The 27,120-nt window shown below is 42.3% G+C and overlaps 1 protein-coding gene across 10 annotated transcripts in view; it reads left to right on the forward strand.

Annotated features, from left to right (window-relative positions):
* Positions 1–27,120, forward strand: part of Kalrn (kalirin RhoGEF kinase) — a 584,665-nt gene that overhangs the window by 547,113 nt on the left and 10,432 nt on the right. For all 10 annotated transcript variants that reach the window (XM_010618178.2, XM_010618187.2, XM_010618192.2 and 7 more), the window contains 7 exons: positions 5,732–5,759; positions 6,214–6,385; positions 7,782–7,903; positions 8,546–8,677; positions 10,180–10,344; positions 11,949–12,027; positions 24,010–24,210. In XM_010618178.2, coding sequence (XP_010616480.1) covers positions 5,732–5,759; positions 6,214–6,385; positions 7,782–7,903; positions 8,546–8,677; positions 10,180–10,344; positions 11,949–12,027; positions 24,010–24,210 — 899 coding nt within the window. The remainder of the gene's footprint in view (positions 1–5,731; positions 5,760–6,213; positions 6,386–7,781; positions 7,904–8,545; positions 8,678–10,179; positions 10,345–11,948; positions 12,028–24,009; positions 24,211–27,120) is intronic.

Genomic DNA, 27,120 nt, shown 5'->3' on the forward strand with positions numbered 1-27,120 from the left:
AGAGACCCATATTCAACAAGTGATTATACATTTTTCTCAAAAAACACTTGGAACTTATTACAAAACTTGACCATGCATTACTCATAAAGCAAATCTCTACAAAAAATCAAGTCAATAACATATAAATCAAGTTTTCAACCACGATGTAATTAAGTTAGAAATTGGTAACACGAAGGCATTTCTTTAAAAATCATTTGGAAATTGAAAGCATTTTCATTAGAATTGATTGAGTCAAAGAAAAAAATCATAGTTGCAGGAAAAACTACCTAGGACTGAATGACAATGAAGCATTCAAGGACTAAGGAAGCAGTTCAAACAGACAAATCTCTTGCTGTTTGGGGCTGTGTTGCATTTTCATTTTTTTCTTTACTTAAATTTTTAATTTTTATCAGTACATGTTTGTAGTACATAATGATTATATTAATTGTGGGGAATCAGTACATGTCCATAGCATCTCAATTCTTTTTTCCCCCTCCATACCCTCCACATTTACATTTTTAAATTGCAGCTTCTCTTATGTTCTTTTAGAAATAAGCAGAGTTAAGCAAATTTAGAAAATTGTGTCTGGTTTGGCTAGAGTGAAATCATGAAGGGTTAAATCTCTAAATCAGAAATCATATCTAAGTTTTTAGAATTTTTGTGTGTGTGATACTAGAGGTTGAACTCAGGGCCTTATACATTCAAGCAAGTGCTCTCCCATTCAGCCACAGCTCCAGCCCATACATATATTAAAACCTGTTAATATTATTGCCAGATCTCACCATCCAAAATCCCTTTTCCTTCCTGCTCTTCACACAGATTCACATGAAACAGAGAACAGAAGAGGCAGAGTATAGAAAGTTTGTCTCATTCAAGGTAGTTCTGAGTTGGCTTAGGGTTTTTGGTTCGAGTTTCCTTTGACCATTTTTATTCCTTTGGCATCTTCACTATGTAGTTTTGAAACATGTTTTTTGATTGGGTCATGAAAGATTTGGCAAAAATGGGATCAGAGTATTTTTCTTTGGGGGTCATTTGACAACTAGTTTTCTAGAAAGAATTTCTCCTTTACTCAAAGTCAGAGTTTTGGTATTGACTGGCCAAAAAAAGAAAAGAAAGAAAAAAAGAAAAAGACTTAAGATCTTCAAGCTCAGTTCTCAATTTATATTATTCAGTACTGGTTTATTTTACCTGTTACATTTCCTCTTGCTACACTGCTTTCCCATTTCCGAGGAAAATCAAGAAAACTATTGGAAGGAAGAAGCCAAGTTGCGGGGTGGACCATACTGTGGGATTCCTTCCTGTCTCAGAGGAAACCCTACCACCTGCCGCCCTCTGCTGTTCAAATAAAACCAGCTCCTGAGAAGTGCTTTCCACAGCCTACGCCTGCCTCCTCCTCTCGGACTTTGCCTGCACTAGCTTCTGTTGTCTCCCGGAGAGAACATGTACATTTTATGTGAACAGCATCATGTTTCCTCCATAACTGCTGCTATTTCAGATTCCAGTTCTTTGTCCCACTCCACCACATTACATTGATTTCCCACCTGTTTCCAAGGAAGGAAAACGTTTGATTTCAAGAAACCTATAAGGCTTATGATTAGCACCACAGGTCCCTGCACATACCAAGAGTGATCACCAGGCAAGATGGCCAGGAGGCCCGTTAAAGTGACTCAAATCTTTAATCTTCTGATGTGTGCAAGGTGCTGTGTTAAATTCCATGACTGATGTTATTGACGGTACACAAAACATATTGACGGGGTTACTGTCTTCTAAGGGTGCACAGGTGTTGCAGGGCACCTACAATACAGGTAAGATGCTCTGATATGTGGCAGCTCCTAACCAGATCCCTAGAGGAATCAGCCTTTAGAAGAACAAGGAATATCACTATGATTGAATCTCAGACACTGGCAAACCAATGGGATTCTGAAGCAAGTCATGTTCCCAATTTATGAAAATTGAAAAACATTCCAATTCATGGCAGGATGTTTTCTCAGCTCTCCTCTCCAAAATTCTACCACTTTTCATTGATTTTACAAATGTGGGGCACTTAATGTATCAGGTCTTGTTCTAGGCTTACAGGCAATAGTAGTGAACAAAACAAGGCTTGTCCTCAGTTGCCTACATGTAGTTCATAGGGAGCCATGGACAAATATATGGGTAATTAGACTACTGTGTGAGAATGATGTCAGAGCTCTCCCCAGTCCATTCCCTACTTGCTTCAAAGTAGAAAGAGGAAAGATGAATGAATCATCTAATGGGCATAATCCAGAGTCAAAGTTAGAAAGACATTAGTGTGGATCTTCCCTCACTCTTGGTCCTGGCTGGAGTTTACAAGTGGCTAAGAACATGTGAAATCCAGAGAATCATGGGGAGCAAAAATAAGCAGGTAGGCCTTTGGCATCAATGACAAAGTTGCACAGTGCTTTTCCCAAGCCCTTCCCACTGCCCTGAATGCTGTTGTGGAAAGAGCTCTGGGCTAAAATCCAGGAGCTATCAAGTACAGCCCTCTGCCATTCTCTAGAATCTTATCCTTCACTTCCTTGTCCCATCTGGAAAATGGAAATACATCACTCTGCCTCTGCATTCCTCCAGGGTTTTGGAGCAGCAAGTGAAGATGTTTAACTTATAAGAACAGCTTATACTAACTATATAATGCCACATGCATCACTGACAGTTACGTTATTGCCATTACAGGCCATTGAACAAAGCTCACAGAATTCCGGAGTAACTTCTACACCAGAGCCCTTTTGATTGACTAGGAGCAGGGTAGGAGAAAGTTTTGAGCTCTGTGTTTACTGGAAGCTGGTCATTAGCACCCATCAAACATTACATCCAATGTGCCATTTAATTCTGTCTCCCCCACTGAATGGCCCACTGACGCTAGAGAGCATGTCAACTTGCTCCCTGCTTAGTACTGCAACCCGGACAAGGGTCAGCTTAGTAAACATCAAATAAACTGAGGCTTTGCATCATACAACCCTTCCAGGATGGAAACCCCAATTTACAGAAAAAATCAAAGCCCAGTTGCTTAAGAATGTTGTCCAAGGCCAGAAAATATGTCTGGCCTGGGGTTTAGACACTGCTGCATCTGCTCCCAGAGTCCAGACCTTCAGCCGCATGCATGCTGCTAAGAATGTCCTTTGTCAGGAGGCTGTGGAGTTTACTGCTTCTTAATCATCTCTCCAGAAATTTGCATTCCTTCTGTGTTGCAAGCAAGCTACAGCCTAATAGTATTAGTCGTTTACCCACAACTGATTATTTTATCTATCTTTTGGTCCTAATTGTGATTCTATCCATAAACCAGTCCTAAATTCTTGGGAAACCTGAAATGAGACCAAAGATCAAATACTCATTCACCAAAATGCATCAAATGCAGGACCTGGGTGAGGGCCATGGGGCACAAAGATGAACACCAGCTAGCTCCTTTCATCAGATGACTTGTAGTCTAGTGAGCCTGATGGCATCTTTCTTTTTCCTTGAAAAAAAAAAAATTAACCAAAGTAAAATGTATCAATTGCAGAATATTTGGAAAGCCCAAGTAAGAAAAGAAAGAAAAAAATCACCCAAAATTCAGCTCATGGTTTGTATATTCTGAGGTCAGGGTCTATGCCTCAGTATTTCAGTATCCACAAAACTGCATACAGGAATTAGTGCAGAACATGAGCTCAGTCAGCATATTTTTTGAGTGGAAAGAGCCAACTTTCACACCCCTACTCTGAGATAACCACTGTTAAAGATTACAAAATATTCTCGGCTGCCTTTTGTCTTTAAGCACTGACCCAGACGTGATTCTCCTGTCTTATCTACACCAGGATGATAATGCCACGGCCTTTTTAAGCACAGTGCAGCTTGCCCAGTTCACTGGTTGTTTACTTGCTCAATTGGAGCCACCTTTACATTCCTCCCCCTGCCGAGGTCCAGAGGATTCCCTTAGGTGTGAGAAAAGCAGGAGCTTTTTCCAAATTCCTCCTGGCATTCCCTGCCACCACCACCACTGCATAAAGGCCTACAGGCCAGAAGTTGGTTTAGTGATCAGTTGCCTGGGATAGAACAGAACTTCCAGAGGTCCTGAGTCAGGGCGCATGTACAGTCATCTGCAGGAGCTTTCAAAACTGATGCTGGACCCACTTCAGACCAATAAAACACACATTCAAAAAAAAGAAAAAAGACTCTTGGCATAAGGCCGGGACATTGGCCTTTCTGTGTTAAAGCTCCCCTGGTTAGGGATTGAGAACCACTGATCTGTACAGTAATGCCAGTGCCTTTTGGTACTAGCAGAGGGCACTGTAGTGGCCAGAGCTGGGACACTCAGCCCTAGAACTTAGCACAGCAAGTTTCTAACAGCCCACTTCATGATACACCTGAGTGGTATAAGTGGGCAATTATTTGTGAAGGGGAACCCAAAAAAGAAAAGAACATGTGTGTTCCAAAGGGCTCACCCAGGTACCTCCAAAGAGAAGGACTCAGAGAAGCCACGCATGTTCATGATGGCAGGGAAAGACACCCCTGGGACATGAGTGTGAAAGGCCACCTAGGCTATTCTGCACAGGACATGAGTTTTCAGGCTTCGCTATGAAGGAAGGCAAATTTTTCAAGATGAACTATGAGAGGCAAGCCACTTTATCAATACAGTGCTCAGCAGAAGGAAGATGATTGAGTTAGACAATCTCTATTGAATAGGTGTTGAGAACCCACTATTTGTCAAGCGTGGGCTAAGTACTTTGTATACTTACTTCATTTAATTTTTGGAGATATTCCTGTTACAGTGGAGAAAATTGCTGTTAATTGGTGTTAATTAAATAGCATACAATCCCACTAAACAGGGTGCAGACCCTCTACCTCTTAGACTCCAAAGTCCATGCATTTTCCAGAATGCTAGGTTTTGTGGCATGGACTTGATTAGAGGTAATACAGAGGCAGAGGGAAGGTATCAAAGTGACCATCCTCTCAGGAGGGGATAACTTTCCAGAATGGCTCATCAACTAGAAAGTTCTCCCTTGTGTGAAAGAACTTGGTTACCCCGCAGTGGACAGCACGGTGTGTACAGGGAGTGCCAGCAGTTTCTCCTCGAGCCAACCATGGGCTTGGGTGAGTCACTCAGAGGGCCTGCCTCTCCACCTGCTCCCCTGTGCAGCACAGTGCTCACAACAGTGGTTTCAAATTGCCCTACAGAGACCTGGACTACAAGAGGTTGTGTGGGTTCAGGATGGAAAGATTGACTTCTTTTTTCCCTTCAGCCAGAGAAGCCCTGCATTCAGCTACTTGAAAGGAAGTTTCCTCTGCTGGAGGTGGGGAGGGTAGAACAAAGACATATGAGAGGAAACCGCTGGGTGAGCTCACTTTGACGACCCTTCCAGTTTGATAGGGCTTAGGTTCTGTGCTTTTTAAAATTTGTCACTGGAAGAAGCAACCACACATTGCTTAAGTGCGTGCTGAATGGCAAGGGGAGAGGGGACTGTGCGGGAGGGAAGGAAAGGCAGGTGAGGAAAGGAAGGGGTAAGGGTCTCTGCAGGTGGCAGACCTCCGAGGAACAAGTCTGCAGAGCCAACCACAGCAGACAGGAACGCACCAGGGTGCCTCTGTGTTGGAGAGGGATTTGTAACCGGGACTGCAAAGCACCCCAGTGAGGGGGCAGGTGGGGCCCCGGGCCTCGTCTCTTGGTGGTACTTTCTTTTTATTCAGTGGGGTAAAAGTCTCTTGTTCTCTCTTAGTTGCCTAGGATTCAAGCAACTTTCTGTTTGTTTGTGTTTTCCAGATCTTAAATCCAAATTTCATCCAAGAAGGTGAGTTACAGAGCGGGGTAGAACTGAGAATGTAGAGGACTGGCTAAATATATTAGGTATTTCTAGCATTCAGATAGAGACTTTGAGCAATGGTGATGTACTTCCATGTTTATGGACAAGGAAAGATGTTTATGATAAACTATTCAGTGAAAAAGACTATGACATGCAGTATTTTTAAGGGGATTTAATTTTGGTAAGAAGTACATTTGTATAATGTTCATAGTCATCTCTGGATTGTGGAGCTCCCCCCTTGTTTTTATATATTTTGTAATTTTTATACAATAAGCATTTAATGTACTGTTCAAAGGGACCCAGATGTCTCAACAGTGTTAGGCTGAAGATGGTTTGAATTGCTATACAACATGAGTGGGGATGAGAATACTACGTTCTTCAAAAGGCTGTTTTATCCTAAGTAGAATTAAAATGATATAAATGTGTATCGATTTGATCCCAGTGGCCCCAGAATTCCTCGTGCCCTTAGTGGATGTGACCTGCTTGCTTGGGGACACAGTGATACTGCAGTGCAAAGTCTGTGGGCGACCAAAGCCCACCATCACCTGGAAGGGTCCAGACCAGAACATCCTGGACACTGACAACAACTCAGCCGCATACACAGTCTCCTCCTGGTAAGCTGACAGCCAGTGCAGGGGCTAATTCCAGGCTGCAACTTCTTGCTGAATTACTAGTCTCTCCAACGACTGCCTTGGGGCCTATTTTAGACCAAGCACTTGGCCTTGATCAGGAAATTGATTGAAAAACCATGGATGGCTCAGCCTCCCAGAAAAGAACCTTTTTGCTGTAACACTTAGCAGTGGTCTCAGCTGCCCACAGTGCATCCTGCCCCCCAGCCTGAGCCTCAGGTGCTGCCGGTCCACACAGCTAATGTACATACCATGTACACACACCATGTACACAACAAGAACTGTTTGGGAAGACTAAGTCAGGAGAAGTAGACCTGGGGTAGGAATGTGGTCCTCCAATCTGGACACCCTGGTGTGTTGTGGGCCCTTCAGGATGCTATGAGACTGATATAGTTAATTCCTGACCCAAGAACAATTTTATAAAACGGGGGAAAAAGACTCATTCTAAAATGGTCAATAGGAAATCAAGCCATCAGCACAAAAAAGACCATTTGACCAGACTTGATTGACTGCCTCCCAATCATTCTGATAACACTTATGGTCACTAATCATGAGCTTTGTTATGTCCTGCTGCTTTCAGCAGACAAGCAGTAGCAAGCCTTAACCACATAGGAGTCATGTAGGGCAGGAACACCTAAAAGCAAGAAACTTTCAACCATTGATTCACATCTGTGTGCATGGGAAATAGAGAAAAATACCATCATTCTTTGGTGTTCTCAGCATAGACTTCCAACCAGGTCAAATAACACTGTGGGCCCAAGGAACATGATTTGAGAGTCTGTGCTTTATGGGGATCATGAAGAGCCCAGGATGGGTCACAATCCTGGAAATGGAAAGGGCTGATCTAGCTTCTGATTATCCCTTCAGAGCAGTTCTTCCTTTGGGGTGCTCCTGGACCCTATGCTGGACCAAGTGGGGGAAATTGGCATGTGGGTGAAGGAATTCACCTTTTCATAATTCACTTAAGCATTTTGAGACAGGATTTGAAATACTTAAATATTTTCATTCTTTAGTCTTCCCATATTCTCATACTATGGCATTATCAATTTGTGTGACTGAAAATAATTTAGGACAAAGTTGCTAGTGGTAATATATAATACTAATTATGTTATGAAAAAGTACTGGTACAGGACTTTCTATATTTTTAATCATCTTGTACTTTCTATCTTACGTTATTCCTTACTCTACCCGTCATTTCCACAAATTTTATCCACAAAGTAGGCAATGGGATAGAGACACAAAATGATCACCCAAGGTGTGGACGTAGCCTTTGGGCCTCCGGGCTCTCAGCTCAGCACACCATGTACCAATCCTATGGAATTTTACCCATCAGTCAATCCTCTCATAACTGGAGTCAGAGGACATCCTTTTGTGTCCCTAGTGATTCTGGGGAAGTCACCCTGAAGATCTGCAATCTGATGCCCCAAGACAGCGGGATTTATACCTGCATAGCCACGAATGAGCATGGGACCACATTCACATCTGCTACAGTTAAGGTGCAAGGTACAATCTCTTTCTTTCCTTATACCACTTCTAGGCATTTTAAGAAGCACAACATAATACTTGCCATCTTACCGTTTGTTAAGCCGTTCAGTGGAAGTACCCTCATATTTTGCACTGCCTGCCATCCATCCACCATCCACCATCTGCAGAAGCCTTTTCATCTCCCAAACTGAAATTCCAGCCATGTCCTCTCGTTAGTGACTCCCTATTCCGCCCTCCTTGCAGTCCGGGCTACGGCCATCCAGCTTTCTGTCTCTAGGAATTTTATGTTAGTCAAACATTTTAAGTGAACATGATCAAGTTTCCCTGAGCCTGGAGGACGAAATGATTCTGTGTGAAATTTCCAAAATAAATTCTCTGGGAAGAAAATGCATCTTTAATCTTTGCTAAGGGCTGTCTCCTGCGTGGATCCCTGACCATGCCTCCTTCCTAGTATGCGGTGTTTAGCCTGAGGAAGAACAGCAGGCCACAGAGGGAGTCCCAAGTCTCCTTTGGGCCCAGAGAAAGGTGTGCTACCTGGTGGACATCACAGGGAGCACTTGAGACTCAGATTAGGTCACATTTCCACAGTGCCATTCTATTTTGGAAGAAAATGCCAACTTCAGTAGAAGCAGCCCTGATCCCTCCTGTCTGTCTCCACAGGTGTCCCTGCAGCTCCCAACCGCCCCGTTGCCCAGGAAAGGAGCTGCACCTCTGTGATTCTCCGCTGGTTGCCCCCAGCCAGCACGGGGAACTGCACCATCTCAGGGTACACCGTGGAGTACCGGGAGGAAGGTACGCACCCTGATCGTCTGTCTTCACTTCCTCCAGGGAGGCCCCTCGGGGAGCCTGAGCCTCCTTATCACTGGTGTCTTCCAACTCTGCACAGAGGCCTCTGGGCCAGGCTCCAGTTGCCTTCTACCTGCAAGCTTAGGCAACCAGTTTCGCGAAGGGGTTCTAAACTTCTCTGACACGATCACAACCCAAGGTGGGGTTCAAAGTATCTTCACCACATTGCTCTGCTTACCCCATTCAGACAGATCAAGCCCATTTTGCAAATAAGGAGGCTGAGTCCCAAAGACAGAAACACAAGATTGTAGTTAGTAAGAGGCAAAACTAGCACAAGAACCCAGCTCTCTATAGTTTGCTAATTTGCGTTCTCCCAGAGCAATAATTGGGATACTGTGATCTGAGCTCCACCCCACTGCCCCCAGATAAAATTCATACAGATATATATGTGTGAATATTTTAACTGCACAATTTAAAATTTTGTGGTTTAAGCTTTTAAAATGCTATGTTTCAAAGTGTTACATTTACATGCTAAAAGTGCATACACTTCTTTAGTAGCTGGCAACGACTGAGCCTGCCATCTAGTTGTCTAGAATTAGTTTTTAAAAGAAGCTTCCAGGTACCTCTAATTGTTAACCTATTTCTGAACCACATTATGAATTGAGCAATCACATAGAAAGAAACTTGCCCCCTCCCCTGTTCTCCACTTTATCTAGTTGTTTTAAGTCTCCTATCTTCTTTTTTGTTTTTGGTGATGGTGGTAGAACCAAGGATTGAACTCAGGACCTTGCACTAAATCTCTGGCCCTCCCATCTTGTTCTTTTTATTGAGCAGTCCCTGTACAGTTATAAAGCCATTTATTTCAGTATCTTTCCTAGGCCATTCACAGAGGTTGGCACCCGGTGTGACTGCTAAGCTGGGAGACACAACCCACAGAGGTCACGTCTGTCAGCTGCTTTCAGTTATGGTCCCTTCTCAGGAACTAAGCTCTCTTGGGCAGATTAGGTAGTACTTCTAGGGCTCGGTTTCTTTTATGCACTTACCTCATCAGATTCCTGTGGGGTTAAGTGAGAGAATTGTAATGCCGACCCCTGCCATAGTATGTTACGTACACCTAGTGTTCATTTCCATTTTGCTTCAGTTTCCGAAAGGATATTTTCCCTCATTTTGTTATTGACTTATGATATTTTCCTCCAGCTTAATTAACCCTTTGCCACTGTGAAGTTGGTATTATCTATGTCTTTTCACTCATGCACTTGCACATCTGAGAGGGGACAGACTCCATCAGCCAACTTCTCCCAACACCACCAATGTTTCTTCAGTCATTTAGGAACCCAGACCCGGCTTGCCCTGGGTGACCCACAGGCTTCCTTCCAGAGGCTGATGCAGTGACCCCAACAGTCTGCGAATCGAACTTAGCCATTTTCCTTTCTGTGTTCGCTGAAGGTCTTTGAAACAATGTGGCTTTGGCTTTGTCTCTCTCCTTGTCCTCCGACACCGGGCCACAGGTTCCCAGGTCTGGCAGCAGTCCGTGGCTTCCACCTTGGACACTTACCTCGTCATCGAAGACCTCAGTCCCGGGTGTCCTTATCAGTTCAGAGTCAGCGCCAGCAACCCTTGGGGAATCAGCCTTCCCAGCGAACCCTCGGAGTTTGTGCGACTTCCAGAGTATGGTGAGTCCTGGCCAGGCCATGGGGGTGAGGTGCCTGATCCACTGTCACAGCCTCACTGGCATCATCATGCTGCTGTAAGAAAAGTGACCAGGAGCTGCTCGCCGGCTTCAGCCAAACAACCTTTTAGTGCTGGCGAAGGGTGGAAGGTTCTGTCAGGTGTGGCCCTGAGTGTCTTGGGGCAGAGCTTAGTTCTGCCACCCTGACTAATCCTGCATCTACTGGGCTCCCAGGAGGACCAGGTCTTACTCCAGGAATGTAGAGGGTGTCACAAGCCATGAAGGTTCTATGTGCTTCTCAAAGCATCCGGGACAGTCCCACTTGCCAACTACACATGGGGAGAGAACAGCAACCTAGTTGAATGAATCCCTGTAAAATGAATATTTGATACCTACGCACCCTCTTGGAATTTTTTTTTCATCAACATGAACGTACCTTGATATAGGTTTGTTGAGAAATTAGCTAAGATATACTCATAACTAGCTCAACATGGTTTTTATTTTGCCCACCTTTGTTCCAGGGGCGTTTTTAAAAAAGAAATTTGCTAACCTAAAGAAATACCCTGATATAAGTGGTATTTCAGGCAGTGCAAGAAAGTGGCTTGTGTATGTTGGGGATAGGAGGGTGAGGTTGTCACTGCCCTCACATGGCATAGGGCATGGCTCTTTGGACTAAAGGAAGTCTAGAGTCCCCAGAGAGCTTTGGGCCATGCCCTTCCCCGGATGAATCAGGAAATGTTCTCTACCCCTGCCCCCACTGCCGGCCAAGTCACTTCCCTCCCAGTGACTTTTCTTGTTCCCATAAGCCTGTGACACATGGAGATGCCATGGCCGTGGGTCTCTGTGTCCTCAGAATTCCACATGGTAAGCCACCTTCTACCTCACCAGGCTGTGGTCTGGGCAGCCTGCGGTGATCAGTATGGGATCAGAAGAGCCAACCTGCTCGTGTGGCTCCTCTCTTCCCAAGCCACTATCGGAGTTGGCCCAAGATGAGCACAGTTCCTATCTTGCTGTGGCCCTGCAGCACACAAATACATACTGACCTGCACACTTGTGTTTGTGAGTGCATGTGTATATGTGTGTGTTGTGCACATGTGTCTACACCATCATACAAGGTAAAGCTGACAGAATCACTGTGGATTAAGTGACCATTCAATACACTGGATCAGCTCCTCCCCGCCTGAGGCCAGGGCTCAGGGTGTGTTGGAAAAGTCCTTAGCACGCTGAGCACCCCTTCCTCCTGTCCTTCCTTGAGCCTGAACCTTCTCCATCTTCTTTTCTCATCGTCCCTACATCCCTGGTTCTCACTGGCTTTTCTAGGCCTTCAAAGTGTTTTCTAATTTTAAGCCATCCGGGAGCTACATTTCTAACTGTCCCAGTTTTCCTTTTGTGTAGAGGGATGACAGAGAGACTCTGTCATGTCAGTTTTCTCTTGAATGATATTTTAAAAATAACTTGCTGGAGAATCGGGGCACTTTCCCACTGACGTAGCCTCCATATTTGGGCATGAGCATGGCTTTGTAGTTACGCTGGAGCTCTCCATTAACCTTTTTTTATTCCCATGTGAAAAATCCTCAATGTCATCAACGGGTTCTCTGTCTCCCAAAGATGCGGCTGCAGATGGAGCCACCATTTCTTGGAAGGAAAATTTTGACTCTGCTTATACTGAGCTGAATGAGATTGGAAGGTAAGGATAGTTTTCTGTGAACAGCTAGCAATATGACTAGAGAAGAATGTGTTTTTGTCATTATTTCTTTCTTTTATAAATTAATTCTCTCTAGGAAGAGAACACCTACAATATTTGTGTATGTTTTTTGGTGATCTTTTTTACTTATGTTGGATACTTCCCTTGTCAGTTCTCATCCCCTCTTCCTCCCTCCCTTTCTTCCTTCCTCTTTTTTTCTTTCTTCTTTCTTCCTTCCTCTCTTTCTTTTTTTTCCAAGTAGAAATTCAGTTGCATTTATTTTTCTTATACAGAATCAGACAAATAAAAACCAGAACCAAGCTCTAGGTAAAATAGTTTGGTCTGATTGCTTTGGTTGCATACTTTCTGTATGCACAACATTTGAAATTAAAAATAAACACACATATGTCGTATTACAAAATGTAGAAGTAAGTTCTTTACAAAGTTCAAAGTACTAGCACAGAAATGATGTATTAGTATTAGGGTCTCTGTCAATCATCCATTTTCCCGCTCAAATTCTTTCTTTCTTTTGACAGGTCTCACTATGTATTCCAGGCTGGCCTTGAACTCACAGTGATTCTATGGCCTCAGTCTCCTAAGTGCTAAGATTACAGGCATACACCAACATGCCTGTCCAATTCCTTTCAAATATAAGAATTTTCAGCCTCAAATTCTTTTAAATACAATTTTTATTACATTTCCTAAGTTTTGACCTTTTCATCATTCATTCTTTTTTCCACCTGACCCAGTTATATTGGAAAAATGTTTTAATAAGTTTGAGTTTGGGGTTTTGGTTTTAGTTTCAGTTTTTTAGACATGGTCTCACTATGTACTTTAGGCTGTACTTGAACATATTATGCAGTCCAGACTGGGCTCAAACTCATGGCAATCCTCCTGCCTTAGCCTCCCAAGTGCTAGGATTACAGGCAAGTGCCGCCACATCTGGCTCTACGTATAAGATTTTTTTAATTACCTTTCATTGCTGACTTCTAACTTAACTTCATTTTGGTCACAGAACTTAGCCTGTTTTACCTTTATATATCTTATTTATTTAACTTAAAATTATGGTCTCAAGGTGCATCCATTTACCTACAAGTTTATTCTTTGTAGTACTCCACTGTATATACTATACATAACACATTTTCTTTATTTATATGCTATTTCCACATTTTTACCTTTATAAATTGTGCTACTGTAAACATGGGTATGCATATATCACTGTGGTGTGATGTTTTTAACTCTTTCAGGAAGATGCTTAGAAGGGGAAAAGCTGGGTCAAATGAAACCTCTAGTTTTAGTATTTGAGAAATCTCCACACTGATTTCCACCGTGGCTGCACCAGTCTATACTCCCACTAACAGTGGAGGAGGGATCCTTTTTTCCCCACAGCCTCACCAGTGTTTGTTATTGGTTGATTTCTTGACAACAGCCATTCTTTCTGGAGTGAGATGAAATCTTCTCATTGTTTTAATTTGCGTTCCTTGAATGGCCAGTGATGTTGAACATTTTTTCGTGTATTTATTTGTTGTTCATACTTCTTCATCTGAGAAGTATCTATTCATTTCAGATGCCCATTTTGGGTAGGGTGAAGTGAGACCATTTACATTGATGATTATAACTATTACATATTGATTCATCTTTGTCATATTATCTTACTGTTGTTGTTCCCTTTCTTTCTCCTCTGTTTAACTGCTTGCCTTGCCTGGTGGATTTACTCTATTGTGATTCACAAAATTGTAATCTTCATTGTCTTTTTCTAGAATATCCTTCAGAACTTTTTGGAGTGCTGGTTTGGTGGCCATGAATTTCTTCAGGCATTCTTTACCATAGAAGCATCTTATTTCTCCATGAACTTTGAAAGATAACTTTGTGAAATACATCAACCTGGGTTAGAGGTTGTTTTCTTTTAGGGCTTGAAATACTTCACTCCAACCTCTCCTTGACTTAAGAGTTTGTGTTGAGAAGCCTGCTGTGATTCTGATGGGCTTTCCTTTTAGGTGATTTGTTTCTTTTCTCTAACAGTTTTTAATAGTCTTGTGTTGATTTTCTGGAATCTTAACTATTATATGCCTTGGTGTTGTCTTTCTGATCATGGCTAATTGGAGTTCTGTATGCCTCACTTATCTGTATGTTGAGTTCTTTTTCCATGCTAGGGAAGTTTTCTGCAATTACTTCTGTGAACAGGTTTTTTTATGCCCTTTGTGCTATCTTCTGATTTTGTATTGATTCCTATCTATCTTATATTATTCTTTGCTTCATCCAGCAGCTATTGGATTGATTTGTCATGATCTCTGGCTATCGTTAAGAAGTTTTCATTTGATGATCACTAAATCACAAATATGTCTTCTAGATCTAATATTCTGTTCTCACATTGGTTGATTCTGCTGTGTATCCTTTCAATAGAATTTTTTTTCAAACTCAGGAACTTAAGCTTGCAAGGCAGGCATGGTGCCACTAAGCTAAATCCCAAGCCCTTTCAACAGAATTTTTAACCTCCTGGATATCTGTTTCATGGAATCCTGTTCTTTCCTATGCTGGGAATTCAAGCTTTGCATCATTTTCCTAAGCTCTATTTTTTTTTTTTTAATCTGTATCTACTCTGGCTTCACTATGTTCTTCATTATGGTCATTATCTCTTTATTTATCTGTGTAATTATATCCGTTTTTAGAGACTTATTTATCTGCTTTGTTACTTCCACTGCTACCATTTCAGAAAATTCAGCTGTGCAACTTTTGATTTCTTATACCTCAATGCCCTTTGTATTTGCCTTGCGCAAGCTAGAGGTCTGAGGTTGCATTTTGCTTCCATGTTTTCTCATTTTCTATTTTTTTCTTTGCTTTTTTGTTTGGTGTGTGGTTTTGTGTGTGTGTGTGTGTATTTGCTTTTGCATTGATGCTTGTAAATTGCTTATGTTAGCAATTATGCTAATTATGGTAAATTGGTTATGGTAGCAACAGGTAGCTTTATTACTACTATCAAGACCTCTTGGGCCGGGGATTTCGCTCAGTGGTTCCACCACCTGCTTCACAAGTGCAAGGTCCCAAGTTTGATCCCCAGTGCCAAAAAAAAAAACCTCTTTAGGAAATGACTACTTTTCAGAGATGTCTTGTAGGCATAGCTTGGCCTTTGGGTTTGTCCTAGCATTCTGCTTCTTCTGATTATTAGGGCTGAGAAGTTGGAGCCTGTTTGGCCTAGCACCCAGTTCTTTAGTACAATCTAGGTATTGGCATACAAGGAAGATCAATTGCAACTATGTCACTTTGGCTAAAGTAGTACAATAAGCAATAACAAAGCATCAAACACAGACTGGAAAATGACAAGCTGTGATGACTACTAATTAGCCACCTTTAGCCATGAGTACAAGGTTTACAGTTATATAACAAGATCTAAGACAAATCAGAAAATTATATATAGTAAATACCTACTCAATACAGCAATTTTACCCTAAGGGGACAAAATTAAAAAGGAAAAGAGGAAAAAACAGAGAAATAAAAGAAGAAAAAGAGATTAGGAACAAGGCTGAAGGACAGAGGAAGATTACTCAAGCCTCAGGAAACTGGTAAAGAAGACAGAAGAGAAGGAAAGAATGAAAAAAAAAAAAAAGACCAAACAAAAATACAAGCAATTTCAGAGAGAGAAAAAAAACCCAAATGAACAAAAACTAAAAAAAGAAAAAGAAAAGAAAAGAAAAACAAAATCAAAGGGGGAAAAAAAAGATGAAGAAGTTTCTCTGTGATTTCAAGCCAGTGGTTATCTTCTGGGGTCTGTAGTTTTATGTCAGTGTCCAACTTAAGGTATGGCTCTTCTTGCTGATAGACAAAGAAGGCAGATCTGTGCTGGAAAATCCCAGCTAGTCAGCAGTAGGATTAGGGCATGGTATTGGTTCTGGGACCTTCAAATCCACAGAAGTTCAGGCTGAGCCTGACCTCTGGTCGTGGGATTGGAACCTGAGCTTATAACACTCTGGGTGTCTCTTGCCAGCTGGCCCATGGCTCCTTGACCATGGATTTCTCCTGAGATTGTCTCTCACCCAGTCACTGTGGGAGTTTAACAGCAGGAGTCCTGAGATGGAGCCGACCTGAGGCTGCTCTGAGTCCCTGGCTCAGTTGGCCCCTCTCTAGAATGGCATCTGAGGGAGCCTGTCTCCAGGGGATGAGACTGGAGTCACTCACCAGCTGTTGTAGCTCACAGCATCCACTACTCTGTTCCACTGATGTATTTCTCCCTGGAGGCCTCCACTTTCACTGTGACTGTAGATTCAGTCTTCCTTTCTCACACTATGAGCCAGGAACTGGGGAGAAGGTAAAGGTTGCCTCTTCCTTTTTCTGCATTGTGTTCTATCTCTTCAATTTTTCTGTCAGCTCCAGTTTTCCCTTCAGGTCCTACGTGAGTTCCAGGGATCCACATTTCTCCTTCTTTCCCTCCCCAACTTGTTATTTTCCAGTGTTTGGATTCTGAATCTTGGAGAGGCTGATTTGTTGCTGCTTACCACTCCTCCATCTTCACGAGGTCCAAATCTGTGTGATATTGATTCCTTGATTTTTACTCAAACTTGCTTGATAGGTAGAACATAATCAGCTTTTATTAAAAAGTTCCATGCGTTCTTAAGGGAAATATATAATCATTAATATTGGTATAGGTCTTTATATATGTCCCTCTGTCAAGCACATTGGATATTTTTGTTGTTGTTTTCATTTGTTTGTTCTTTTTCAGGGGGGCAAAGTCTCACTATACAATTCTAGCTAGCTTCAAACTCACTGTGTAGCCCAGGCTGGCCTTGAACTCACGACAATCCTCCTGCCTCAACCTCCTAAGTGCTGGGATTACAGGCATAAGCCACCTCACCCAGCACAAGCACATTGTTTTATGGGTATTTCTAGTACAGATACCTCCCCACATACAACCTGTCTCCCTCTCTCTCTCTCTCTTTGTATTTTAGTTAAAAAGCATTTAGTATATTCTCAAAAATAGAAAGGATACAATATGATTTTTAACAGAACAGTGAAAATATCTGGCCTACAAAATAGCTGATGGGAAAAGAAAAAAGAGGTTCTCACTGTTCTTGCTTTGGTCTCATGGCCTGGGTGAGAAAGTGCAGGTAGATTTTACAAACTGCCACCCTCCCAGGTGTGTGCATAAAAGCACCCGCGAACGATAGGGCATTGGTGTCATCTCCAGCTCAGACTGACATCGATCCATGGAGCATGAGCATTCCTAAGTGGCGTGGCTGGGGCAGAGGTTGTGGAGGAGCCAACACATTCACTGTTCCTATTTCTTCAGCACAAGTCACAGGGTAACTCACTGCCTGTCACCGCAGCATCTTTCATCAGAGAAAAACTTCAGCAGCCAGAAGGAGACAAAAAGCCCTGGTGAAATACATGTGATAATGATGATGCTTCTCTCTAAGCACCTTCAGGGCCCCAGATACTATACAAATGTGGCTTACTCTGACCTTACAGCAGGATGAGGTTGTGATTGGGTGGATTTCCTGTCAAGAAAAGCCAGGACCAGGAAAGGCCAGCAATGCTGCAAAGTCCCACAGCTAGGAAGAGTGGAGGCAGGATCTAACCCTGGACTTAGGCTAGTCTCACTAGCATGTTGACAGCAGACATCTCTCATTATAACAATTATTATTAAATATCAGCTCTATTCAATGAATTCTAGTTTTCTCTCTTACATTTAAATTTATAAATCTAGATATGACCCTAATAATGAGCAAATCAAAGCCCTAGCTGGTACTAATGCAACCGGTTTAATCACTTGGAGGCACCAATTAATTCTTCCCTGAGATAGGAATTTGCTGTTGACGGCCACAGGGTAAAGCTTTTTATAACACCTAAAACAGTTGGAGATTTGGTATTTCTCCAAAGGAAGATCAACTTTCTGAGCTGTTCAGAGTAATAAATGTTTTCGGTTTTGTTTTTTAATCTGCAACGGTCTGAGAGTTTTTCCTCTCTCTTAAATATAGTCCTTATATTTTCAAAAGATCCTTTCAAAATGTTAAACATTAACAGATGGAAATAAAACATGGTCATTCTTAGACACATGAGCGATACCTGTTCCAAAGCTATAGAAGGGCCCTTGTCACACCTAAACCTAGACTTCTGGGCCTGTATTCTGGACTATCCCACTAGAAAGAGCTCTCCAAGATTTGTCCAGCAAAATTATTGACCATATGAAAGCTGAAGTCAGCTTCTTGGTGAATTTGTGTGGACTTCAGTGAGCTTGAAGTTCTGCTTTTTATTCATAAAGATTTTTTTACCTATGAAAGAAAATCTAAACCCCCTCTGATCTAAAAACTCACCTGTAAGGTACAGAGTCAACTGCCCAAAGGTTGTCACAGTTCATGAGGTCAGAGGGAGCTAGCCGGGGCTCCTGGACTCTGCCTCTCATGACTGACAGATTCCAACCGAAGTGGACTGTATTTAAATTCACTTGTGTGTTAGCTACTTTTCTTGTTGCTGAAACAAGACAAATACCTGATACCCAAACTTAAAGGAGGAAAGGTTTATTTCAGCTCACAGTTTGTAGAGGTTTTAGTTCACAGTCAGCTGGCTCCAAGGCAGGGTGACATGGCAGAGTGGCATTGTAGAGGAGAAACAGTCCGCAGCAAGCAGGGAGGCAAGAGGATGCAAGCAAGGGACCTTAGCAGTTTCTTTCTGCCCCTTTTATACTCTGCCTAGGTTACTGGGATTAGGGCAGTGCCAAACCAATCAGTAGAATGGTTTAGTAGTCACACAACCTTAATCCCAGCATCACACACTCTTGATCCAGCCACCTCTGAAAAGCCCCATCTATGACTCCATGAGGCTTTGATAGGATATCTAGGCATAAGGCAGAACATTGGGTAGAAAAAAAAAAAAATCCTCCAATAGAATTCTTACTGAGCCAGGCAAGGGAGAGAGGTGGGACTGGGTTGTTAAGATACAGGCTGCTGTATTTTAACCAGTGGCTATTTAGAGCATCCCTGGAGAAAACAAAGTCACTTCTCTTTCTTGAAACAAAACAAACTTTTTAAGATGTAATTATTTTTAGAGCCAAAGTCTTGCTTTGTAGTTCAGGCTGGCCTTGAACTCACTATGTAGCTCAAGCTGGCCTCAAACTCTCTGAGATCTTCCTGCCTTAGCCTCCTGAGTACTGAGGTTACAGGTGTGCAACGCTATGCCACCTCCTGGGTGAAAATTCAATGTCCTTAGCTACGAGGGACCAGTTCCACTGAGAAGTGAACAATGGGAACTCAAAAGTTTGAAAACATTTGAGAAAGGAAAGTTTGGCTTTATTAATGGGCAAATGTTCCAGTGGGGCTCTTGGTTGGGTTGGGTTACACTGTATGTACATGTGTATGGACCATAGTCTACTGTTTTATGAGGTTCAGGAGAGATGGTTGGAAAAGTCTTGATTTTTGTTGCCCACTCAATAAAGCCCACTAGAAGAACTCAGAATAATAAACTCTCCAGTAATGAAATGATATTAAAAACCCTTGTTCAAGAAGATTTATCTCATCCCTACAACACATCCACAGAAGGAAAGGCTGCTTGAGCAGAGCACACTTAACCAGAAATAACTACGTGGGTGCCACAGCAGTCTGGGAGCTGATGCTACCTCTGCAACGGTGTGTGGCCCACACAGATGGTGGGGCCAGGCCTCCCGGCAAGGGTAACATAGACATCAGCTCATCCTGCCTCCTGAGACTGTGCTGAAATGACTGAGCGAGGAGAGATACAACGGCAAACCTACTGGATGTCAGCTGTGTCAACTTTGTGCTCCCTGAAATCAAAGAATGAACTCCAAGGACAACAGAGGTTAAGCGTAGGAAAGGTTTATTGAGAAAAATAAATATAGTATGCCCTCAAGAGAAGAGTGTGGGTGCTCAAAGGAATGAGGCACACACAGTTGGGGACTAGAGATCTTTTATATTTTGGGGGGAGGTGAAAATCCATGAAATTCAATTATCTATAGTCTGTGTTGTTGTTGTTATTATTGTTGTTGTTGTTGTTTTGGTACCAGGGATTGAACTCGGGACCATGCGCTTGGGAGGCAGGTGGTGAAACTACTGAGCTAAATCCCTGGCCCAATAATCTATAGTCTTAACCTTAGTCTTAGTCTTGGTGGGTGAGAGAGGATGGTCCACCCCTAGAGAGATAATGGTCCATTTCTATGGGAAACCCCCCAAGAGTGGTACCAATGACAGTATGATCTCAAGCTTCCATTCATCCCTTAGGGAAGTATATAGGGCTGGCCATTGTGACTTTAATCTGGTCTTGCCTTCTTCAGATGTGCCTCCGGCCACAGCTGTCACATGCTGTCACCTTCTGCACTGACTCCCTCAAGGGCCCAGTCATTTCTATCTAACTTGGCCGCTTATCACACTACAACAAAGGGATATGCTAAGCAGGCACATTAGACAGAGACAGTACAGTATGAGAAGCTGAAAACCAGATGAAAGAGTAACACATGGCCTAGGAGAGCTCACAAAACTCAGTCCAAGTCACTCACAGGTCACACTCAAGCCAGGAAGACAAGTGCAGTAGATTGGCCCAATGCTGAGGAACCAACGACACCAAGTACAATGCAAGTGGCACAGAGACAATGCTGAGGCGGGAGGGAAGCGGCTCACCCTCCTGAGAAGACAGTGTCTCAGGAGCAAGTGCAAACAGATCCCTGCCTTCCACCTGCCACATATGCCTTAGATGTTCAGGATACTATCTGTAATTATGTAGCATAACAAAAATCAGGAAAATATGAAGAATTCTCCGGGGAAAAAACAAACAACAGATGATGGAGATGATCTAGCTGTTAGAAGATAATTTAAAGCAGCTCTTTTAACTATCTTCCTTAAATTAAAGGTGAATACTCTTGAAAAGGAATCGAAAATGAGGTGTCATTTGACAGAAAAATAGAAATTATTTTTAAAATAAAAATTATATAAGTAAAAAAAATACTGTATTTGAAATCTTGAAATTCATTCGATGGGCTCAACAGCAGAATTGAGATGTTGGAGGAGTCAATGGAATGACAGGTAGAGATTATGCCCTCTGAAGAATAGAGTCATTCTTGGCGGTAAACATCTGTAGCTCCAGCACTTCAGAGGCTGAGGCAGGAGGATTGCTGCAAGTTCAAGGCCAGCCTGGGCTACATAATGAGTTCAAGAGCAGCCTGAAGTACATGCCTATGCTTAAAAAGAAAAGTGAGTATTTTTAAAATACTGAATGCAATTATAGGAACCTGTGGGGAAATGTCAAAAAAAGGCCTAGAATTTATGTCATTGGAGCCCCTGAAGGACAGGAGAAAGTAATTGGACCAGAAAAAAAGTTTTTTAAAGAAACAACATCATTAAATGTCCCCAAATGTCGTAAAAGATACAAATTTATAAAGAAGCTCAGTGAATCCTAACTGGAGTGAATGCAAACAGAAGCATGGCCAGACACATCATAACCAAACTACTGAAAAGCAATACAGAGAAAAGCATGTTGAAGGCAACAAGAGAAAGAAACAACAGATTACACTAGGAGGAATGGTGACTTCAACAACTGCAGACTTCTCATTGGACAGGGGCCTGGGAGGCAGTGGAACCAACTTCTTTAAAGAGCTGAAAGAAAAGACCCAATGAGAACTTTAATCTAGCAAAGATATCCATCAGGAGTAAAGGTGCAATAAATGAATCACGACTAAGAAGCACTGAACACTCACAGAAAAATCTCCAAAATGAAAGATTTTTTTAAATAGGGAAAAAGGAAACTATACATAAAAGACTTCTAAAAACTCTCATTAATATCCTTAAATAAGTAAGAGGTGATGGTGAAATTAGCAACTAAGCACACAATGTCACAAAAACATTCAGAGGACAATCATGAGCTCTTGGAAATGAGAACCTTCATAAAAGGGCTGGAAGACACAGATAAAAACATTTCCCGAAAAGCAGAGCTGCAAGGAAAGGAGATGGAAAATAGAAGAGGAAGAGTTAGGGAGCTAGACTAGAGGGCCCATGTCTGAAAAACAGAACTTCCAGAAAGGGAGAATGTGGCGGGGGGAGCAGAAGAAGGAATTATTTCTAAAAAATAGAATATTTTCAGAGGAAAGATGGCGTGCTTACGCAGCTAGTGTCCTAATGGGTGTGCCCCTCTGCTGGCAAGGGCTGGATGCAGACCCTGGTCTTCTCAGGAGCAGCCCCACCCCCCACCCGCAGAGGATGGTGGCCTCCCTGTCACCTCCCTCACCCGCTTTCTCTGCTTCAGTTGGTGGCCAGTGTCCCTTTTGGTGCACACTCTTCCTGCCTTCTGCAGGACTACACCTGCATGTGGAAACCGTTCTGTTAGATGTGGGTGATTTTGTCAAACATGACCCTGGCTGAGTGGTTATATAGTTTTAAATGTCTGTGCCAATTAGAGATATAAACCAAAGTATTTATGAGTGAAAGGACATGCTATTTAGATTTTGCTTGAAATATTCCAGGGGGGAAAAAAACAAGAGTTTGAAAAGGAATAGATGAAACAAAATTGATGAAATCTTGATTTTTGAAGATGGGAACATAGGACATCTATACTCTTTACTTTTGTGCACATATTAGAATTTTTGCTTAATATAAAATGAAAATTTTGCTTCTTTAAAAATTTTTATAACTGTCATTGAACAGAATACCTCCTTATTTAATATTAGGATTGTTATTGTTGTGTTTTATAGAAATATATTCTTCTTAGAAAAGAAAACCAAAGGGCTAGTAGAGCACTTACCTAGCATGCGTGAGGCCTGGGTTCAAACCCCAGTACTGGATCCAGGCATGGTGGTGCACACCTGTAATCCCAGAACTGGGAGGGCTGAGGCAAGAGGATCACCACAAGTTTGAGGCCAACCTGGTCTACATAGCAAGATCCTAAACAAACAAACAACAACAACCCCCCCTAAAGAAAACCAGTACTGGGTTGGGGGACAACCAAGAAAAGAAAATCTGTTTCAATGTTCAAAGTGTATTGGCTAGCTGGGTATGGTGTTGCAGGCTAGAGGCTGAGGCAGGAGGATCACCAGGACTACATAGTGAGTTCAAGGTTAACCTGAACAACATAGTGAGACCCTGCCTCAAAGAAAGAAAGAAACAAACAAATAAAAATGTATTGGCTAAAATATATTTGATATTAGTTGCCCTTTTGCACCTCAAAGACTTCCGATGCCAAGGGAGGAAAAAAATGGATTTTCTAAGTAGTAATATTGTACTTAAAAATATGGGGAAAGTTTCCTAATACAGATTGAGTATTCTTCCACAAAAATGCTTGGAACCGGAAGTGTTTTTGCATTTAAGACTTTTTACATTTTTGGAATATGGGTATATATGTATATATCAGGTGATATCTTAGGGATGAGACATAAGTCTCAATGCAACATCCATCGATGTTGCCTGTGTAACTAATCCACGCATCTTTTTTTTTTTTAGACAGGGTCTCACTTTGTAGTTGAGACTGACCTGACCTGGTACTCACTATGTAGCCCAGGCTGGTCTTGAACTCACAGCGATCCTCCTGCCTCAGCCTCCCTCACGAGTGCTGGGTGTGGTGGTGCATGCCTGGCTTTTTAATCCACATATCTTGAAGGTGATGTTATGCACTACTTCTGGCGTGCCTATACTTTGTGGCCCACCATATGACATCAGGTGTGGACTTTCCACCTGTGGTGTGGTGTCAGTACTCAAAAGGTTTCAGATGTTGAAGCATTTCAAATTTCAGACTTTGGATCGGGGTGCTTGACCTACATTTACCATCTGAATTCTTTTATACCAGACTTTGCTCACCCCTACATAAAATGGTACCTAGTTGAGAAAACTTCGGAAATTCTTTCTCCCTTTTGTTTTCCAGAGGCTGGTCTCCTTTTCTTTTCTTTTTCTTTTTTTTTTTTTTTCATTGAGTTTATTGGTACTTCTTAAGTATACAGTACAGTTACATTCATGGTTGGGATCGTGTACCTTTACCTAACGACTCTTGGTTCTCATGTTTTAGAGGCCGGTTTTCTATAGTGAAGAAATGCATTCACAAAGCTACACGGAAAGATGTTGCTGTGAAATTTGTGAGCAAAAAAATGAAGAAGAAGGAGCAGGCTGCCCACGAGGCTGCGCTGCTGCAGCACCTGCAGCACCCCCAGTATGTCACTCTGCATGACACCTACGAGTCCCCCACATCCTACATCCTGATTTTGGAACTGTGAGTATGAGTGCCGTCTCTCTGCCCTGGTCCCTGTCTGCTTGGCTTATGGATTCGGCCGCAAGTAACGGAAAGGCTGGTTCCATTTTAGACAGCGGTGTCTAGTGTGCGATGGTGTGCTACGTGTAACATACACCTTCCTGTTTTATAGAAATGCTATTCCCATTGTATAGATTAGAAAAGCAAGGAGAAGAAGGTCCTTAAAGCTGGATCTTCAAAACTAGTACACAAAGATCCTGGGACTTGAACCCATGTCTTTCTCAGTCCAATTTTTTTTTTTTTAGTTTCATTTTATTTTTGATTAACACATAATGGTATGATATTTATAGGATACAGTGTGATGTTTTGATACATGTACACTACTGTATAATGACTAAATCAAGGTAACTGGCATATCCATCACCTTGAACATTTATCATTTCTTTGTGGTGAGGATGTTGAAAATGGTCTCCTCTAGCTATTTTGAAATATACAGTCACCTTCCTGTGCGGTGAACTTATTCTTCTCATCTAACTAAATTTGCACCCATTTCTCACCCCAGTGTTCATTTTCTTACTGTCTTGGACTCAGGTTGGGCAGGAGTTTAGGAAGAGCTTATCTACAATAGGCTGGCTGGCAGACGTGGAGATGAACTGCAGTTTGGTAGGGGTTTGTGGGCCTGTCCTCTGTCACAGCAGCTCCCCGGTCTACTGCCCAAGGAATTCGCTAGGGTGGGACTTGCTCTTCAAAACATTTTACTTATTCCAGATTTCCTAGAGAACAAGGATGAAAAGTTGTTTAAGGGTAGGGGAAAGGAAAAAAAATACGAGATAAGAAATAAATGGAAACAAAGCCTTTGCAAATAGAGAAGGGTGGAGGGGTTGAAGGAAGGGCTGGGGTGTGGGGGGAAAAAAAAAACAGGATACATCACATAAAGGTACAAGTTCCCAATGATGAATGTAACTGTGCTGCATACCTAAAATGTACCAATAAAAGAATTTGAGAGAAAAAAGATACAGTTGTTTACATCAAGGAGCTGTAAGATAACAAGGAAGAACAAGAGATAAGTGGATGATTTCTGTATAGCATGGGAAACACTAGGAAAGAAATCTATGCATTAGAGTAGGCTGCCGTGAGAAGTAGAGGGTGCTCAGTTAGACTTGGGGTCTCGAGATGGCACGTAAGGAGCCAGGCCTGAGCTGAACTATGGAATCTTGGTTGTGCTGTGACTGGAATCTTGCTTTGGTGACTTTCAGAATTGCTGGTGGAGCTTTTCTGAGATTCTGCTAGTCCAGGGTGGGGTCCGGACATCTCCATCGTTCAAAACTCTTAGGTTGAGGTTGGCTAAGTCTTTCTGGGCTCAGAGCAGGGTTACTGTGAATATCTTTCTTCACTGCTCTCTGAAGTTCGTGAGGGATGCATTTACAGGACCAGTGCTGCTCCCTTCTGCTCTACTCTCAGCATTCCTACTCCACACCCAGGAGGATGATAGGAAGGTGACAGGGTCTTCACAAGTGCCAGCCTTTGCTCCTGCTGGAAAAATAGAAGAAATCGGTGGGGCAGAACAAGCTAGAGGAGAAGATGGAAACCTAGCCAAGGAGGTTTCAGCTGTCATCCAAAGTAGTTTCTTTCTTTTTTTTTTTTTTCCTCATTGAGTTTATTGGTACCTTTTAGGTATACAGTACAGTTACATTCATCACTGGGGTCTTGTACCTTTACATGGCAGCTCTTGGTTCTCATTTTTTCCCCATACCTCTGCCCTCCCTTCACCCCCTCCACCCTTCCCTATTTACAAAGACTTTGTTTCCATTTTTTCCTTTCCCTTCTTTCCTTTCCCCTCCCCTTCCCACTTCCCTTACCATCCAAAGTAGTCCCTGACCTTGGATCAAACTCCTCTGCCTGGGCATTTCCTGGGATATCCCTTTAGCAGTGCAACAATGCACCATAAAGAATTTTGTTACTTCTTGCTATAAATGGGCCCAGGGTGCCTAAAAATAATTACCACTTATTGAGCATTTACACTACTAATTATGCTTTAGTGCCTGTCTCCCCTAATCCTGGCACAATCCTCATAATAAAGCAGGTATTATTATTTTGCATGGTTATTATTATTCCCGCTTTCAAGTGCACTGTGGGGAAGCCAGAGCACAGGGAATTTAAAAGACTTATCCACAGACTCCAGCAGGTTGGCAGCAGAACCGGGAACCCAACCCAGGCAGAGCAGGCTCCACCTAGCACATTCTCAATCAGCCTTTAAAGTTGGGAAGCTGCCAAAAAGGCAAAGGGTTCAAAAAGGAATCAAGAAAGTCAAGGACAAGCGTTATATTTATATTTTGTATTTTTACATTTTATATACTTTACGTTTTCCCTGACTGAAAACTGACAAATAAAAGTGGTTTGTGGAGCCAGGAGTTGGTGCCTACAGCTAATTGGAAGGTTGGGGTGAGGGGATCACTTAAGCCCATGAGCTCAAGACCAGCCTGAGTATCAGAGTGAGACCATCTCAAAAAAACAAAGCATATTTTAAATGCATTTTCATACTTGATGTATAAAAAACAGGTTAGGATTGCTTTCTTCGTGGTTCTTCACTAAATATAAGGTTACTAAGAGTTAACATTCTCATATATAATTCTGTAGAAAAGGGTAAGTTAAGTTGTATTTCTATTTAAAAGAAATATATTTTACATTATTAAGGAAAAAAAAGAGTCATTTGTCCTAATCTAGAAATTGTGTAAAGTTTGTTTTAAAGGTAAATTTAAAAAATGACTGGGAGTGGTGTGCACATCTGGAATCCCAGCACTTGGGAGGCTGAAGCAGGAGGATCACCTTGAGTTCAGGGCCAGCCTAGGCTACACAGTGAGTTCAAGTCCAGCCTGGATGATGCAGCAAGACTCTATCTAGAAAAAAAAAAAAAAAAAAAAAAACCTTAAC

The sequence above is a fragment of the Fukomys damarensis genome, unplaced genomic scaffold (assembly GCF_012274545.1).
Source record: "Fukomys damarensis isolate Sample0158 unplaced genomic scaffold, DMR_v1.0_HiC HiC_scaffold_24, whole genome shotgun sequence".
Lineage (NCBI taxonomy): Eukaryota > Metazoa > Chordata > Mammalia > Rodentia > Bathyergidae > Fukomys > Fukomys damarensis.